This window comes from Odocoileus virginianus, chromosome 4, assembly GCF_023699985.2.
Source record: "Odocoileus virginianus isolate 20LAN1187 ecotype Illinois chromosome 4, Ovbor_1.2, whole genome shotgun sequence".
In the NCBI taxonomy this organism is placed as follows: Eukaryota; Metazoa; Chordata; class Mammalia; order Artiodactyla; family Cervidae; genus Odocoileus; species Odocoileus virginianus.
The window spans coordinates 65,370,145-65,390,145 of record NC_069677.1 but is presented as its reverse complement, the minus strand read 5'-3'; the positions used below and the strand labels follow the sequence as shown (position 1 = coordinate 65,390,145).

The following is a 20,001-nucleotide window of genomic DNA, read 5'->3' as shown; positions in this document are numbered from 1 at the left end:
GAACCGTGAACTTCCAGATGTTCAAGCTGGCATAGGAACCAGAGATCAAATTGTCAACATCTGCTGGATCACAGAAAAAGCAAGAGAGATCCAGAAACACATCTACTTCTGCTTTATTGACTACACCAAAGTCTCTGACTGTGTGGATCAAAACAAACTGTGGAAAATTCTGAAAGAGATGGGAATACCAGACCACCTGACCTGCCTCCTGAGAAATATGTATGCAGGACAAGAAGCAACAGTTAGAACTGGACATGGAACAGACTGGTTCCAAATCGGGAAAAGAGCACATCAACGCTGTATATTGTCAACCTGCTTATTTAACTTATACGCAGAGTACATCATGAGAAATGCTAGACTGGATGAAGCACAAGCTGGAATCAAGATTGAATATCAATAACCTCAGATATGCAGATGACACCACCCTTATGGCAGAAAGCAAAGAAGAACTAAAGAGCCTCTTGATAAAAGCGAAAGAGAAGAGTGAAAAAGTTGGCTTAAAATTCAACACTCAGAAAACTAAGATCATGGCATCTGGTCCCATCACTTCATGGAAAATAGATGTGGAAACAATGAAATGTGGAAGGAAACAATGAAATGTGGAAAAAATGGTGACCGATTTTATTTTCTTGGGCTCCAAAATCACTGCAGATGGTGACTTTAGTCATGAAATTAAAAGATACTTGCTCCTTGGAAGAAAAGTTATGACGAACCAGAGAGAATATTAAAAAGCAGAGACACTACTTTGCTGACAAAGGTCCATCTGGTCAAAGTTACGGTTTTTCCAGTACTCATGCATGGATGCGAGAGATGGACTGTAAAGAAAGCTGAGCACCAAAGAATCGATGCTTTTGAACTGTGGTGTTGGGGAAGACTCTTGAGAGTCCCTTGGACTGCAAGGAGATCCAACCAGTCCATCCTAAAGGAAATCAGTCCTGAATATTCACTGAAAGGACTGATGCTGAAGCTGAACCTCCAATACTTTGGCTACCTGATTTGAAGAACTGACTCACTAGAAAAGACCCTGATGCTGGGAAAGATCGAAGGTGGGAGGAGAAGGGGACAACAGAGGATGAGATGGTTGGATGGCATCACCAACTCAATGGACCTGAGTTTGAGTAAACTCCAGGAACTGGTGATGGACAGGGAAGCCTGGCGTGCTGCATGTGACCTCATGGATCACAAAGAGTTGGACACGACTGAGCGACTGAACTGAACTGATCCCCTCCTTTGAGCTGCTGTGTTCCTTTTAGTAGGTTGACATTTCATTTAGATGGAAGCCACCATCTCTTGGATGGTATGGAACTGGCCGTCAGTAACAGACACGCATATTTTAAACTTGATGTGTAAGCAAAGAAGGAGCTGGCAAGGGGGCACTGCTCTGCAAAGGACATAAAGGAACAAGAGGAGGATATGGGGCAGGTCTCATCTATCTGCAAGTCAGCCCACAGCAGCTGCTGATCCGGCAGCTGCTGGAGGACGGCATATAGCTTATGCACAAATATGGCCTCTTTCCCTTGTTAGAACCACTTCTAATAGCCCAAGACACAGCATGTGCCTCCCAGATAAGGGAGGAATCCCTGATCTTCCACAAAGGTGCCACTGGGCCTTCAAACATCATAGATAATGAAGCCCTGAGTTACAGTATCTTTTTCTCTCATTTTAAAAAATAATACAACTGCTTTTAAATCTTCTGTTATTTGCACGATTATGACAGAATACAATGATCTTCAGGCTTGTTCTTAACCAAATAAGTAACTTTCAGACCTCCAACTCTTAGATAGATGCCCCAAAACAAAAAGCTCAGAAACGTTCCTCACTGAATACCTTAATGCTTTGCTTCAAAAAACACTGAAGATTTCTTTTTTTTTACACTCCTTCTTTATACACTTCTCAAAGGTTAGATAAATTAATATTTGCATTAAAAGTCTGGGATATTACAAAACAAGCTCCTGCAGTTTATTATTTACTGAGTATACAAAGGGGAAGGGTGGGGAGGGATAAACTAGGATCTGGGATTAGCAGACAGAAACTACTATATACAAAATAAATAAGGTCCTACTGTATAGCATGGAGAACTATATTCAATATTTTATAATAACCTATACAACACCTTGTAAGAACTTATAAGGGAAAAAGAACATATTAAAAATAATGTATTTATAACTGAATCACTTGGATGTATACCAGAAACTAACACAGCATTTTAAATTAATTATATTTCAGTAAAAAATAATTTAAAAAATTTACTGGGTATGTATAATTGTACTAGATGCTAAGCTAGACTCTAAAGACAAAAATATGAACTCTGAGCTTAAAGAGCTCAGTCTATTAAAAGAAAAGGAGAATCATATAAAGAAATACAATATTATGTGATAAGGACAAGAATAAAATATGTGCAGGGTCCAAAGGTTAACACAAAGGAGGCACAGTGACAAGAAGGTACAGAGGAATTCACAATCAGATAGACTTTAAACAGTAAATAGGATTTTGCCCAGGGGCCAGAGGGATTACAGGTGAAAGGAAAGACATAAACCAAGTTCCAATTTGGGATAGCTACTTTGAAAAATCTATCCTAGAGAAACAATGATGACTAATAAAAACTCTCTGACTTCATGGAATTAGGTGGGGACCAATAAATTAATCAGTAATTAACGTTCAGTGTGATAAATACTGCAATAGGGGTGAGTAGAGAGTATTAGAGGTTTAAGGGCCAAGTGGAAATAAGATCTAAATTTAGATGCTAGGAGTGAACAGAAATTAACCAGATGGGGATGTCCCTGGTGGTCCAGTGGCTGAGAATCCACTTGCCAATGCAGGCGACAAAGGTTCAATCCCTGGTTTGCGAAGATTCCCACATGCTAAGGAGCAACTAAACCTGTGCGCCACAGCAACTGAGCCCACAAGCTCTAAGAGCCCATGAGTTGCAACAAAAGAAGCCACCGCAATGAGAAGCCTGCACACCACAACCAAGAGTGACCCCCACTTGCTACAAGTAGAGAAAATCCCGCTTGCAGCAACAAGGGCCCAATGCAGTCAAAAATAAATAAATACTGAAAAAGAACACACAAGAAATGAGCCAGATGAAACATGTATCTATCAAGAGGGAAGTGTAGGATGGTGTCAGAGAGGAATAATATAGGTACAGAGAAGAGCATACAGCAAGACAAAGAGACAGGGATGGCGGGATAAGGGAGGAAAGGAGAAGGGGTGGCAGAGCAGGGAGACAGGAATGGTCAGAAGGCAGTTCAGTGTGACAAAAGGCATAAAGGTCTGAGATAAGGCTGAAGAGGAAAGCAAGAATCGTAATGGGAAGGATCTTTTAAACTGGAGTCTGGGCATTATCTTGAGGGCAATAAGGACAAAAAATGTACCTAACTTAGGAAGACTTGTTCAGATTTGTGTTTGAGAAAAAATATGTAACTATAATACAATGAATGAAACAGAAAAGAAACATAGAATCTTGAAGTAAATAAAATAGCTACAGTAGTCCAGGAAATAGCTTATGGCTTCCCTGGTGGCTCAGAGGGTAAAGCGTCTGTCTGCAATGCTGGAGACCCAGGTTCGATCCCTGGGTTGGGAAGATCCCCTGGAGAAGGAAATGGCAACCCACTCCAGTACTCTTGCCTGGAAAATCCCATGGACAGAGGAGCCTGGTAGGCTACAGTCCATGGAGTCGCAAAGAGTCAGACACAACTGAGCGACTTTACAAGTCTGAACTAAGATAATAGCAACAAAATAAAGAAAATGGGTGGGAAGAACTGAGATACTTGGGTAGAATCAACAAATCTTGCAAGGGATCTGATGCCAAAGAGAGAGAGGAAAAAAAAAGGAGGCAAAGATGAAACTTCTGATTTGGGCAAAGGGTAGAAGGCTGTACTGCCAAGTAAAATAAGGAAAAGGGGAAAATGGGTTTTGAGAAGGTGAAATAATCACTTTAATTACAGACAGAGTCTGAGATGTGTATAAGTTAATCAACTGAAGGTGTCCAACAAGCAGCTGAATATACAAAAACTCAAGACAAAGGTCTGGGCCAGAGATACAGATTTGAGAGTCAACCATATACAAAGTAAATGAAAACTAAAGCAATGAGAATAGATGAAATTGCCTGGCAAAGACGTTCAAGGTGAAGAAAACAAAAAACCCAAGACAAAAACCCCACGGAACACTAACATTTAGAAGACAAACAGAAAAGCTAGGAGAGCAGACTGAAGGGAATGGCCAAAAAGAAAGATGAAAAAGGGGTAAGAACATAATGAATGCTTACTGTGTGTTAGGTACTGAACCAAGTGATGTATGCACCTTACCTCATCTAATCCTTACAGATGCTAAGAGCAACTTACCATCATGACCTGCATCATTACAGGTATTTTGGGTTAGAGAGATCATTTTGCTCAGGTTTACATTTTGTTGGGTATAAGAAATGCAAGGGCTTCCCAGATAGCTCAGTGGTTAAGAATCTACCTGCCAATGCAGAAGACATGGGTTCAATCCTTGGGTCAAAAAGATGCCCTGAAGAACTGACGACCCACTCCAGTATTCTTGCCTGGGAAATCCCATGGACAGGGGAGCCTGGCGGGCTACAGTCCAGGGAACCTCAAGAGTCAGACATGACTGAGCAACTGAAAACAACAAACAAAAATAAGAAACACAACCAGGATTACACCCTCAACCCCCAGAGCCCTTGTTCTCAGCTGCTACACTGTACAGCTTCCTATGAAGACTTAAAAAGTATGGTATCACAAACACAAAGAAAAGCAGTGATTCAAAAAGAAAGACACTATCCCAGGAACAATCGTTCACTCAGCGCCAAGATCTTGATGTTCTAACAACATTTTCTATTAAAAGGAGTCAGGACTCGGGGGAAATGGTTGATCTGAGGAATGGGCAGGAAAATACGTCAAAGGGACATAGAAAAGCAACTGAACACTTCCAATGGCCATAGTTTTAATAATTTGAGCAAAAAACCAACAAACAAAAATATTGGGTTGGCCAAAAAGTTCATTTGGATTTTTCTATAAGACGTTACGGAAAAACCTGAACAAACTTTTGGCCAATCAACAGTACTGGACTATGACCTGGCTGCTGCTGCTAAGTCGCTTCAGTCGTGTCTGACTCTGTGCGAACCCACAGATGGCAGCCCACCAAGCTCCGCAGTCCCTGGGATTCTCCCGGCAAGAACACTGGAGTGGGTTGCCATTGCCTTCTCCTGGAGTATAAACTAAATACCTGTAAGTCCATATTGGTATAAACAAACAAACAAATGAATAAGGGAGAAAAGACAAATCTAGGGTGTAAGAAATACAAATAAATTATGTAGATACTCACAACTCGAAGAAGTGGAGCAAACTCTCCACTCCTCAAGTGTGACTCCACATAGTGACTTCTTTCAAAGACTATGGTATACAGAAAGGGGGAAGGAGAAGAGTGACTTTACAGCAGAGAAACACGACAGACACTATGTCAGCCAAGTAAGTGATCAAGGTTCACACCAATAATGTAAGTCATGTTGATACCCTTGATTATGTTGTAATGAAAATGGACCTTTATCTCTGCAGTCTTTCTCTCAAAAACCTATAACCCCAACCTAAGTATGAGAAAATTCCCTACCAAGGAACATTCTACAAAATCTCTAACCAGTACACCTCAAAACTGTCAAGTTATCAAACACATGGAAAGTCGAAGACACTGTCACAGCCAAAGAGGTAAAGGATACATGTTCATGAAATGTAACATGGTATCCTGAATGCTCTCCTGGAACAGAAAAGGCACAAGCTACAAACTAATGAAATCTGAATAAAGTATGGACTTCCATTCATTATACTGTATCAATATTGGCTCATTAATTGAAAAATCTGTACTAGATTAATGTAGGGTATTAACAGTAGGGAAACTGAGTGATGGGTTTATAAGAACTCTATGCACTGTTTTTGTAATCTCTCTGTAAATCTAAAACTGTTGTAAAATTAAAAGGTTATTTTTTAGGGGCTTCCCCAGTGGCTAAGACTCTGTGCTCCCAATATAGGGGGCCTGGTTTCAATCCCTGGTCAGTGAACTAGGTCCCACATAGTGCAACTAAGGATCCCACATACCATTACTAAAAAAGATCCTACATGCCACAACTAATACCCAGCACAGCCAAATAAATAAATAACAATTATATATATATATATATATATATAGCTATTTTTAAAAAGAGGAGACACATTAACTGTGTCAAAAGCTGATAACAACAACAAAAAAGACAAAACCAAGGGCAGTTTCGAAGAATTAATGGAGTCAAAAGCCAGATGACATCAGGCAGAAAAGTGAATAAAAGCTGAGAATGGGACTAGAAGTATATACAGCTTCTTCCAAGAAGTTTGATAAAGATGGGGAGAATAAATCAGAACCAGAGGTAGAGATTAAGCTGAAGAAAGTGTTTTTTGTCTTTAACCACAGCATAATTCACATACACTAAAATTCATCTTTTAAAGTGTAAAATTCAGTGGTTTCCAGTAAATACACAAGGCTGTATAACTACAACCACTATCTCTGGAACATTTTCAATACTTCAAAAAGAAATGATAAAATTATCCCACTACTAGGCACATACCCTGAGAAAATTGTAATTCAAAAGGACATATGTACTCCAATGTTCATTGCAACACTGTTTAAAATAATTAGGTCATGGAAGCAACCTAGATACCCACTGACAGATGGATGGATAAAAAAGTAGAGTTGTATGTACATACATACAAACAGTGGAATATTACTCAGCTATAAGAAGGAACAAATCTGAGTCATCCAGTAAGGCAGATGAAACTAGAGCTTACTATATAGAGTGAAATAACTCACAAAGAGAAAAACAAATATGGTATATTAACGTGTGTGTGTGTGTATATATATATGGAATCCAGAAAAATAACACCAATAGACCTATTTACTCGCAGGAAAAGAGAAACAGACAAAGAACAGACTTGTGGACACAACAGAGGAAGGAGAGAGTGGGATGAATTGATAGAGTAGCACTGAAACATTTACATTACCATATGTGGAACAGTTAGCTAGTGGGAAGTTTCTGTATAATACAGGGAGCTCAGTTTGGTGCTCTGTGACAACCTAGAGGGATGGGATAGGGTGGAGGGTTGGAGGGCGGCTCAAGAGGGAGGGGACATATGTATACTCATGGCTGATTCATTCTGTTGTATGTCAGAAACCAACACAACCCTGTAAAGCAATTATCCTCCAATTAAAACAAAATTTTTAAGTAATTACTTAAAGAAGTTGAATATGTTCATAAATAAGAAGATACAACACTATTAAGATGTCAATAAAACCAAAATGATCCAGAGATTCAATGCAATTTTTATAAAAAAAAAAACCTTAAAAAAAAAAAAAGCCTTTTTCACAGAAATGGAAAATGTAAACTTCAAATTCATGGGGAATTGCAAGAGTTCCTACATAGCCAAAACAATCTCAGAGGAGGAGGACTCACCCTTTTCCAATTTGAACTTACTACAAAACTACAGTAATTATAACATTATGGTACTGACATATGGACAGACATATAGACCAATGGAATAGAATAAAAAGCCCAGAAATAAATCCTCACATATATGGCCAGTTGATTTTTGACAAGGGTGTTAATAAGATCATTCAATGGTCAAACAACAGTCTTTTCAACAAATGCTATTGGGAAAACTGGGTATCAGTTTGAGTTTATATCATATACAAAAATTAACTCAAAATGGATCAAAGACCTAAACTAAAGAGCTAAAATTATAAAATTCATAGAAGAAAACACTGGGGAAAATCTTCGTGACACTGATTTGGCAATCATTTAATAGAAATGACAAAAAGCAGAGGCAACAACAACAACAACAAAAAATAGATTAATTAGACTTCATCAAATCAAAGAACTTTTGGACATCAAAGGATACTATCAAGAAAGCAAAAAGATAACCTAATGAATGGGAGAAAATATCTGCAAATCATTTCTCTCATAAGGAATTAATATCCAGAATGTATAAAAAAATTCCTAGAACTCAACAACAAAACATAAATAATCCAGTTAAAAAATGAGCAAGTGTCTTCTTGAATAGAGATTCCTACAAAGATACATGAATAGCAAATAAGCACATGAAAAAATGCTCAATGTCACTAGTCATTAGGGAAATGCAAATCAAAACCACAGTGAGATATCACTTTACATACACGGTTGCCTCTGATAAAAATTATATGTTTGAAAGGATGTGAAGAAACTGGAACCCTTGTACACTGTTGATGGGAAGGTAAAATGGCATAGCTTCTATGAAAACTGAAACACCAATTCCTCAAAAAAATTAAAAATAACAGAATTAACATATGACCCAGTAAGTTTGCTTCTGTGAATATATCCAAAAGATCCAAATGCAAGCTCTCAAAAAGATATTTCAACTCTCACGTTTATAGCAGCATCATTAACAACAGCTAAATTATAGAAGCAACCAACAGGTCCATCGATAGGTGAGCAGAGAAGCAAAATGTGGTACACAGTTACAGCAGAATAGAACTCAGCCTTAAAAAGGAAGGAAATCCCTTGAGGACACTAAGCAAAGTATGCCAGTCACAAAAACACAAATATGGTGTAACTCTTCTTATACAAGCTACGCAGAGTAGTGAAAATCATAGATACAGGAAGTAGGATGGTTCTTGACAAAGGCTTAGAGGAGGAAGAAATAGGGAGTAGTTGTTTAATGGGTGCAGAACTGGAGTTTTGCAAGATGAATAATTACAGATATGAACGGTGATAATGGTGGCATAACATGAATGTACTTAAATACCACCAAATCATACACTTAAAAATGGCTGAGGTGTTTTTATTTTATGTTTTGTGTTTCTTACCACAATTTAGAAAACTGAGGAAAAAATGAGAAGCATTCAAGGCTTCAAGTACCTCTTTCACTGTTTGCTGCTGCTGCTGCTGCTAAGTCGCTTCAGTCATGCCCGACTCTGTGCGACCCCATAGACGGCAGCCCACCAGGCTCCCCCGTCCCTGGGATTCTCCAGGCAAGAACACTGGACTGGGTTGCCATTTCCTTCTCCAATGCATGAAAGTGAAAAGTGAAAGTGAAGTCACTCAGTCGTGTCCGACTCTTCACGACCCCATGGACTGCAGCCTACCAGGCTCCTCCATCAATGGGATTTTCCAGGCAAGAGTACTGGAGTGGGGTGCCTTCGCCTTCTCTGCCACTGTTTGCTAATACTTCTAAATTCTTAGAATGCTTCTAGAGACCATTACAACTATTAAGCTGGACATTTTTATACTGAAATAGATTTCTTTAGCCTTCTGTCCACCTTAGACATATAAAGCCTACCTTAGACATAAAGCCTTTGAGAAAGCTGATGTTTCTCTCCTAGCTATCTGCACTGTAATAGCAGACACTTTGTTTCCACCATTGCATATGTGCAATGGAAAAAATTCAAACATATGCAAAGGAAGAGAGAAAAGAATAATGAAACCTCATATAGCTAACACCCAGCTTAAACAATTAACCAACTCATATCCATCCACTCACTTTGCTCTTTTTTTCCCCAGTGGATTATTTTGAAGCCAATCCCAAACATCGTATCAATTCAACCATAAAGATTTCAGTATCTCTACTTACTAAAAAATATTGTTTAAAGATATTGACAGTTTCCTGCACAAGTTCTTGTACTGGTGGGTCAGATTTCGGATATACACATTCCTCCAGTAAACCATGTATTAGAAAAAGGAATTACATATATTCATTCATTCTACTGTATTCTTTACAAGTTAAATCACTGAAAGTAGGGTCTCTCAAACACACACACACACCCCCTCTCCTGTTCCATCTCTCAGAGGTAACTGAGTTTTAAAGGATAAAAGTTATTTGGTCTATGATAACACAGTAATATTATTATACACAAAGTAATTCTTCATGTAGCTGTGTATTTTATAAAACAAATGCAGTAAAACTAGCCTGATGCAGAAAATTTTTATTCAACTGTCCTTACCTTTGGTTGGACTGAGATTCTGATCTATAAATCCTCTTAGTTCTGCATTTGTAGAATTCAAACCAACCTGAATAAAATAGTTTAAAAAATTATAAATAAGATTTTAAATAATATATGATCACTTAATAAGCCATTATTAATAACTTCCCACCAGAAGTCCATATCAAGTATTATACATACATAAAGATGAGCTAATTATATCAGATATAAGAACAGGGTTAAAATGCTGCCATACTGCTTGAAATGGGAAAAATACTGCATTGTCCACATTAAGATAAAAGTTAATGAAATAGTGTTACTTGTGAGCAGAAGTGAGATCTACACATTTTACTGATGGCTTTTTTTCTTAAGCAAGTAATGTAGCAGTTGTGAAGCTGCCAAAACATATACCAAAATTCCACCCTCACTGCTGCCCACCAACATGCCTCTCCTTTTTAAGCTCTTCTACAAAAAGAAAAGAAAGGTGAAACTCTTGTTGGTGCTCTACTGTAAACAGAAAACAAAGAAGGCAAAGGCAGCCTTTAATACATTCCATGCTTAATACAACGGAATTGTTTAATCCAAGTATTACGATAACTTCAAAAGCATCAGTTTATGCCTTTTTGTTATTATACAAAAGTAACGGCAAAAACCTCAACTAAAACCACACATTCACAGTCCAGAGTTCACAGTTACTGGATTACTGCTACATTTAAACACCTGCTCTTACTGCTCAACTTCTGCAGAGTGAAGTAGCAAACGAATTCGGAAACTTTTAAGCAGCTGTACATCTGTGCCTTTGTAACCAACAGATTATACTCTAAAAAGATAAAGGTCAATTCTAGATCAACAGTGTGTGTAAACTGGGTCTCATGGATGGAGAGGAGGTGTTTGTATTTAGAGCTTAGATAAATACTACTAAAATGTTTAAGTTCAAACTTCAAAAATATATTAATTTCTGTTTTCATAAACACAGTTTAAAGGGGCAAAGAAAAAGTAGATCATTTGAGAGTAGGAAAAGTTCGCGAGGAAAGGCATTTTAAAATATTAGCTATTCTTTTCTTATTTTATGTATTTAAAAAGGACCTCTCTATATAAAGTGTCACAGATCAAGAGAAGAAAAGTAAACTCGTTTTACATAAAATTTTTCATCAAATAAGATCCTGAGAAAAGTTTTCTATCTGGATGTTCAAACAATGTGTTGCCTAGTGTAAGCAGTCATTGTCTACTGAATAAAAAATGTCCAAAGCTTAAATGTTTGAGTCAAATGCTACTCCCTAAGAATAGCAGTATAATTTCACTGATATTTAATGTTTCAGATAGATATAACTGAAAGAAAACAGGATTCAAAGCGAGATAATCCGTGCTCAAAGTTTACCTCTACCATTCATTCACAAGCAAGGTGTTCATGCAACATTGTCATGGGAATGACAACACATACACATACAACAAACTCAGGTAGCTCTTCAAACCAAATTAAAAAATTATGTAAACATGTTCGTTAATGCAAAGTAGTATTCAAGTCTGAGTTGTTAACTCAAAGGGCAACAGGTTTATTACTTTAACACTGACGTAGACAATTCATGAGAGACACAAATGACCAATGAGTATATAGATAATAATATATGTAATACCAGTTTGATCTAACTAGCAGTCAGAGAAATGTAGCAATATATGTAGTATATATGTATGTAATATACCATTTTTTGCTCACTAGATTGACAAAGATTAAAAATAAAATAAAGGGGAACTGGCACCTTCATATACCAATGGTGAATATACAATTGGTGGTCTTTCTAAGATTCAATTTAGTAATATGAATCAAAGGTCCCCTAAAAAGTACATGCCCTTTGGGACAATAATTTTGTAAGATTTTTGTTTCACAGAAATAACCCAATGAATTGACAAAAATTAAAAAGTTAAAAAAGGGAAAAAAAACACAAAAATAATGGCCAATATTAGGAAACTGGTGCAAGGTCCATAGAACAGATAACATTAAAAAGCCATTTAAAATGATGTTACAGAGTTATCAAGACAGGAGAAGATACTCATCATAGAGACTATGCTAAACAGTAAGTTACAAAACAATCTGGCCTCATTTTTATTAAAAAAAAAAAAAATATATATATATATATATATACACACACACACACATATGTAGGACTTCCCTGCTGGTCCAGTGGTTAAGACTCCATGCTTCCACTGCAGGGGACACAGGTTCAATCCCTGGTTGAGGAAGTTCTACATGTCACGTGGTACAGGCAAAAAAAATTGAAAAACTATATATAGATTTTGGTTCATATACACACACACACACACACACACACACACACACACACACACAAACACACACATATTTGTGTATATGATGTCTAATCTCTAGACTAGTTTCTTTACCTGTATTTTCTAATTTTTTGTAATGAATATTATGGCTTACATATTTTTAAAAGATTTTTGACAAGGCAAAAAAGTATCTTTCAAGTTCTGTATTGTACGCTAAGTGAACTTAGGAGAGAACACATCTGCATTTTTTGGTCAAGAAGAGGATCAGTGGATACCTGGCTCGCTCGCTCACTCAGTTGTGTCCTATTCTTCTGCGACCCCATGAACTCCAGCCCGCCAGGCTCCTCTCTCCATGGGATTTCCCAGGCGAGAATCCTGGAGTGGGTTCCCATGTCCTCCTCCAGAGGATCTTCCCAACCTAGAGATCGAACCCATGTCTCCTGCATTGGCAAGTAGATTCTTTTATCACTGAGCCACCGGGAAAGCCCCATCAGTGGATAATAGATACTACTTGATACTACTTTATTTTACCCCAAAGAATATATCGCCAGCTCTGCAGAACTTCCTTTTGCAAAGTGATCCATCTCACAATCCATGCAGTTCTGGTAGGACTGTTCATCTTAGAGCCTCAACTGTGCCATGACGGCCTGGGTGGCCCCACAACCTATGGTGAGGCAGCAAACCATGTACGGAACCCTACTTCCTTCTCTACAATGACTTGTCTAAGAATGTGGGCAGAGCAGGGTCAACAAAAGCTCCTCCATGGAATCTGAAACATAAAAGCTAAAAGAAAAAAAAAACTTCCTCTCTTCTGAGATTGAGCATTAGGATGCCAGTGTAGGCTATTCTGCCACCAGACAGAGCCAAAAGATGGAAAAAGGAGACAGAGCTTGGACGCCCCTCATTTGATCCCCTGAAAGCAGCTTTATTTGAAGCCAGAGTACTCCAGACTTTTCAGTTGTGCCAATCAATAAATGCCACTCTCTCTCTGCCCTAAGCTATTTTGAAAAGGGTTTCTAACACCTGCAACCATAAAAGACCTAGAAAGGCACCAAGACAAAAGTAACTCTTCACAAGAAACTGTTCTCATAAGAGAAATGCAAAATGAGAAATAGAAAATAAGGATGTAAATATTTACACATACATTTTTTTCCCACATACATTTATTAATGCTCCCATAAAGCCATGGCAATCTCTTCCAGATCTAAGAGTCATTTTTCAGGGGCATATGATACAATTATCACTACTTCCTTCTTGAAACACTTTCTTTACTTGGCTTCCACATCATCAGGGTAATGCTCTTTCCTTCCTTTCTGTCAATTTCTTCTGTTCTTTACTGCCTCTCCTTCTCCGCAGTTGCAAGAGAATCCCTGTGTTCAGACCTTGGTCCTGATGGATTCTCTAGCCAAGCAAGAACTATATAATCACATGAAGTCCCCCCCCTTTAAAATAATCTAATATGAAATGACTTCAAAATTTCTATAACCAGCCCCAAGCTTTTCCTAGAGCTCCACAGTCATTATTTATCATTATATTAACTGGCTGGCCAATATCTCCACCTGGATGTTTTCAGGTCCCTCAACTTTAATATGCTCAAAACAATTTTTGAGTTAGTCACAAAATCCTGTACTTCCCCAAGAGATCTTCTTATGAAACCGCAAAACCACATACCCAGTTACACAAGCCAAATGCTGAGAAATCTTTAACTTCTTCCCTGTCCCCATGTCCTAATTACTCAATAAGTCTTGCTGGCTGTTCCTTCTATACATCCTAGATTCAACCATTTTCCCCCATCTCCAGTATCATTACCCTAGCCGAGCTTAACATATTCTGCTGTCTGAACTACTGGGATAGGTACGAAATGAGTCCCTTGCATCTACTATGGCCTTCTTCAGTCAATTCACCTAGTAGCCAGAATAAACTTAAAAATACTAAGTTAGGTCTTGAAATCATCCTCAAAAACTCCATTAAGCTCTCCACTGACATTTAAAATATAACCACTCAGGACTTCCCTGGTGATCCAGTGGCTAAGAATCCACCTTCCAATGCAAGAGACACAGGTTCAATCCCTGGTCCCGGAACTAAGATCCCACATGCCATGGAGTAACAAAGCCTGTTCTCCACAACTACTGAGCCCACAAGCCACACACAACAAAGACCCAAGCACAGTCAAACAATAAATAAATTAATTAAACTAAATAAAACACATACTGCTCATCCCCATTTTTGAGGCTCCCCATGATATGGCACCTGCTCTCTGGCTACACCTCCTACCACTTGTGTGGCTTAGTTACTCTGTTCCACCTTGTCAACTGGTCATCTGCTGTTCTCTGATCAATCGCACTTTCTCCTGCCTCTACCTGGAATGCTCTTTCCCCAGATATTCACATGGCTGACTCCTTCCTCCTGGATTGAGACTAAAGAGCCTCCGTCTGTCTAAATGTCATTTCCTTAAAAAGGATGCTTCTGAATACCTTGCTGAAAGAGATCTCCACACTGCTATCGTTTTCTCTCCTCTTACTCTGTTTCATTCTTCTTCGTAACAGGTATCATGAACATTACATATTTATCATCTCCTCTCACTACACTATAAATCCCAAGAAGGTAGGAACCTGGAGTAGTGTTGAACATATTTATTTGCTGCAGAAAGATGGGGAGAGGAGAGATGAGAATGAATTGTTCATGGTGTTGTAAACTGATATGATCCCTCTAGTGAGTATCTCAACAAAATATATTAAAAGGCCACGAACATGTGCTTATCTATTTCAGATGGCTAGTGGGCTTTATCAGACACTCAGACTACTTCAGTTCTTTCCCCTGTGGTTCCACCCAGGCTGAGGCCTGACCTCCCCAGGTCCCCAACTCCAGGGAATCAGGAAAGGGTCAGCTCATCAAACAGCCCTCTCCCCCAGTGATGCTGGAGCAGGAAGAGAAACGAACAGCATACTTTTGGTGACGTTCAAATACACAAACAAAATAATGGGAGAATAGTTACCACTGGTTCAAATGCTTTTTTACTTTAAGGAAACAACTGTTAATATAGCAAACTGTACGTATGGCTACGAAGATTTAAAGGACCTCTTTAAGCCAAAATATGCTTGTTAGTTGAATGGTAGTCATCCTTTTTGCTCAGGATAACTTTCACATTCTCTTTTTCCTGGAGGAGAGAAAAACAAGAAAAATCCCAATACACAGACTAAAACTTTGCTTCTTCTTTCCTCCAAACAGCAACTAAACAAATAGATACAAGAGCCACAGATTAAGGCAGGTGACAACTGATAATTTATCCTAAAAAAATTAATTATATGATAACAAAGCAAAGTCTGTATCTGCTTACAACTACTAGTGTGTGCTAAAAGCCAGATCAAAACTGGAAAGTAGAAGTTAGTAATCAGAGTGGGTGTTCTTATTTTTTTGATGCTCTTCTTTACCTGTATAATGGATATTATCTAGAAATATCTGTCTGGCTCACAAGATCTTTTTCCACAATAACACCTGTCTCTCTGGTCATAACTAACCAAACTACTAGTGGGTATCAGACTAGAGCTGTGCCAGAGGTGCTCCCCAAGGAGTTTGAAGTTAGAGCTGAAATAAGCAGACAGGATCTGTCAGGATACCCGCCTCCCTTCCTTGTACTTCTCTCTCTCTCTTTCTCTGAACAGGCTGGTACTCTAACAAGCAGATCGAGATGCTGACTGACTGTGAACTCAGGAAGATGCTTTGCAGAGAGACACAGAGTAATGAAGCTAATGCACAGAAACACACAGAGATGACACATGAAAACTAAATACTGCTTCAATTCCTGGTAGATTTCAAGTTTCTGGACCCAGATCTTTCTGAGGGTCTGCTCAATTCCTACGCTTGCATTCCTTGAGACATCCCTTTATCCTTAAAATAAATTCCCTTTTGGTTTAAGGTAGCCCAAGCTGGTTTCTGTTACCTGCAATCAAAGAGTCCAAACTAATAATCTGGGTATAGTAATTATAATAAGTTATTTCCACATATGTTGTAGCATTTATTTTCTGGCATAATCCCTCCCCATAACTGGAAACAAACCCATTGGTATAATAACAATATAACTTGAAAGGAAGTAGATTCAGAAATGACAGTCTTAAACAAAAGAAGAAAAAAGAATAACTTCCCCAAAACAACTGAAGTCAGGAATCACCTCAAGGAGGACAGCAGGTTGCTTCTGAACAACATCTGATTGTACACATTTTTAAGGGCAGATCCAAAAGAAAAAAACTGAGCCAAAGAAAACAGTGATTTTTCTCAATAATGCCAAGTAACTCTCCAGCAAGCACCAAAGCAAATTTATTAAGAGTACACCAAACAGGAGGGGGGTGGGAACATTTCTGGAGACAATTTGCAGCTGTTGAGTTGGAGCAACCTGGCAGTGGCTTGCAAGAAGGCTACCATGGCCGTGAGGGACGAGCTTCAGCAGCGTTAAAGTTCAGTCTCTTTCTTCGCAGAAACAAAAACAGGTAATACACTGCTGCCGGTAAACCGAATTTGATTAGTCAAAATGGTGAAGAAAATGTGCACAGGAATAAGTATAACTCATTTTAAATACTTACATTCAAAAATTCACAAATACTTACATTTTTTGCCGTCATGTCAAACTGCATTCAATTTAAAATTCTGTAAAGCCATTAAAAAACAAATAAAAAAACTTCGTCTTCAATAATTCTTTAAAAGAATATCCTGTTAAAGGGAAAAAGAGGGAACAGTAATGTAATAGTCATCATCATAATAAGAAACATTTATGTCCTAATTACTATGTGATACTGTTTTTTAATTACCTAAATTAATCCTCATAACAACACTATGAGATGTGGACCATTCTGTCATTTTCCAAATAAAACTTGCAATTTAAAGATGTTAAATAATTCAACCAAACCAACTCAGCTAAGAAGTGACAGAGCCTGGGCTTTGAAATATTATACTATGCTGGTGTAGATATCCACTGAAAGCAACACCAGGGATTCTGGGAGAAATAGCCAACTCCAGCAATGGGGCAGGAAATGTACAAGATAAACCTAGAACACTTTGAGTAGCTAAAGTAAGGAAAGACAGACATATTAAAAGTATACAGGAGACAGGTTAGAGAGTCCACAACATAAAGGGACAACTTAAGCCAGTTTAAAGGGGCAATTAAGCACTTAAGTACATACTAATAACAACAGACTGTAACAGATTCTAAACCCAATGAATAAAGTAATAATCCAAGAGTTCACATTTACAGAAACAAGTAACATGGAAGGGAAACGTCTTCTTTGCAATACAATTCCAACTAATACGTACAAAGAAATGAAGCAGTTAGAAAACCACCAATCTGTAAACACTGTGATATTAGGGATAAGCTAAGAATCATCAAAAGATGCTAAAATGATTAAATGAAATTTGATGAGAAAAAGGATATTTATATAGTCTTGAAATATTTCCCTACAAGATACCTCTTACATCAAATTTTACAGTGAAGAAACCTGGCACATACCACTACAGCCAAGGTGATGAAAGCTACCTATGACCAATAACAGAATAAACCAACATCATGCATCTCCCCAGGTGCACTGTGATGGACACAGTATCACTTATCAGGTATTTCCTAAAATGTATAATGATGAAGCAATGATGAAGCATGCAATGATGCTTATATGCAAATTGAGAGACATTCTATGAAACAATGGCCTGAGTTCTTAAAAATACTAGCTTATCATGAAAAACAGAGGAGAGCTAAAGAAACATTATAGATTTAAGACTAAAGTCATATGAAAATTACATTCAACACATGATCCTGGACTGGACTTTGAATCACAAAAATAAACGCTACGAAGACCATTACTGGGGCAACTGGAAAAAGTGAAACATGGTTTGCAGACTGGATAACTGTATTGTTTCATTTCCTGCTTCCGATCAGAGGATTGTGTGTGTGTGTTTTTTTTTTTAAGTGAATGGGCTTCCCTGGTGGCTCAGACAGGAAAGAATCTGCCTGTAATGCAGGAGACCCAGGTTTGACCCCTGGGCTGGGAAGATCCCCTGGAGAAGGGAATAGCTAGCTACCCACTCCAGTATTCTTGGACGGAGAACCTCATGGACAGAGGAGTCTGGAGTGCTACAGTCCATGGAGTAGCAAAGATTCAGACACAACTAAGTGATTAACACTTTCACTTTTTCACTTTCCTCAACCTTAAAAAATATATATACCAAAATATTTACTAGTGAAAGGGTATGACAGAAAAAACATACCTTCAAATGATCAATAAATGTATATAATTTGTATGTATAGAGAAAGTAGAAGTGATAAAGCATGTGTGGCAAAATGTTGACAAACTAGTGATTCTAGGTCAGAGGTATTCAAAAGATCTTTTCCTATTTCTGCAACTTTTCTCTTATTTTAAAATTATTTGGGGACTTCCCTGACGGTCCAGTGGTTAAGAATCTGCCTTGCAATGCAAAGAACATGGGTTCGATCCCTGGTCAGGGAACTAAGATCCCACAAGCCACAGAGCAACTCAGCCTGTGTGCTACAACTACTGAGCCCTTGCACCGCAAACAGAGAATCCGTGTGCCGTAATGAAAGATCCCCGTGACATAAGGAAGATTCCACATGCCACAGCTCAGACCCAGCACAGCCACATAATAAATATTTAAAAAGAAACAAAATTATTTCAAAATTAAATCTTTAATAGGACATTCGAAGGGAAGAATAAAACTTAACTTTAAAAAGACGGTAAATAATAAGGGCTTAAAGCAATGGAGGCTCCCAACATCTGCCTCACATGCTAGAATTTGAATCTACAAGTAAAACTGTGGGGAAGGGGGTGGTGAGGAAACATTTTTACCTTTCACTGAAACAGTGTGATTTTTCCAATGATAAAGAAAACATATGTTTAAAAGCCCAAGTAAGACCTGAAGTACAGCTGTGATTTTTGCTTTCCCACTGTAGCAGCAGATTTGATCACATCTACCATGAGTAAATATGAAAATCAAGTTCCTACACTGGAACTGTTTCACATTTCTCAATTATCTGTTATATACTCTTCAGTGTTACAAATATGAGATAAATGTTCCTGAAATCCCATCTCATTCACCAAACTAGCAATACGCCCAACTAAAACTACTACCTTCTGTCTCCCTCCCAGATGGGTTGGCCATGACATAATTCTGGTCAATGAAATATAAGCAGTCACTGTTAGGCTGAGCTACCAGATTCAGCTAAATGCCCTTTCCCCCTCCTCCCATTGCTTCATTTTCAGAGTATGGCTGTAATGGTTACAGCTCCTTGTCTCTGAGCATCTGCTTCCTTATTATACTCAGTGTTCCATACGGGATTATATTTCCTAAGGACTGGGTTAGTGAGTGGCACTGTTACTCATGCAAACAACAAGAAATTAACAAGGTATCATTACTTCAACACACAGTAACAAGAGGCGACCAATAAAAACACATCTTAGCTACAGTAACTGAGTTTAATAAGACAAAACATAATTTTGTTTAGTATTCCCTTTGCATCTTCTCACCAGAGGTAAGCACAAACTGTAACTTCTAAATGTTACCTAAATGATAAATGCTTGAAATAGAGCCAAAAGTACATGAGTATCTTAAGCACACTTATATTAACATCATTGTACTTCAATCTCTTCATCTACAAAATAGTAGTAGCACAATACATCTACTTAATTAAACAAATCAAGACGTGGAAAATAATTTGGACACTGCCTAGCAAAAGTACTCATT

General features: G+C 38.1%; 1 protein-coding gene across 3 annotated transcripts in view; it reads right to left on the bottom strand.

Annotated features, from left to right (window-relative positions):
* The window catches only part of TFDP2 (transcription factor Dp-2), a 209,111-nt gene that overhangs the window by 123,106 nt on the left and 66,004 nt on the right, over positions 1-20,001 (bottom strand). For all 3 annotated transcript variants that reach the window (XM_070466651.1, XM_070466652.1, XM_070466650.1), the window contains exons 2-3: positions 16,863-16,965; positions 10,000-10,066 (exon numbers count right to left, since the gene is read on the bottom strand). In XM_070466651.1, the coding sequence (XP_070322752.1) occupies positions 10,000-10,066; positions 16,863-16,889 (94 nt within the window). In that variant the 5' untranslated portion in view covers positions 16,890-16,965. The remainder of the gene's footprint in view (positions 1-9,999; positions 10,067-16,862; positions 16,966-20,001) is intronic.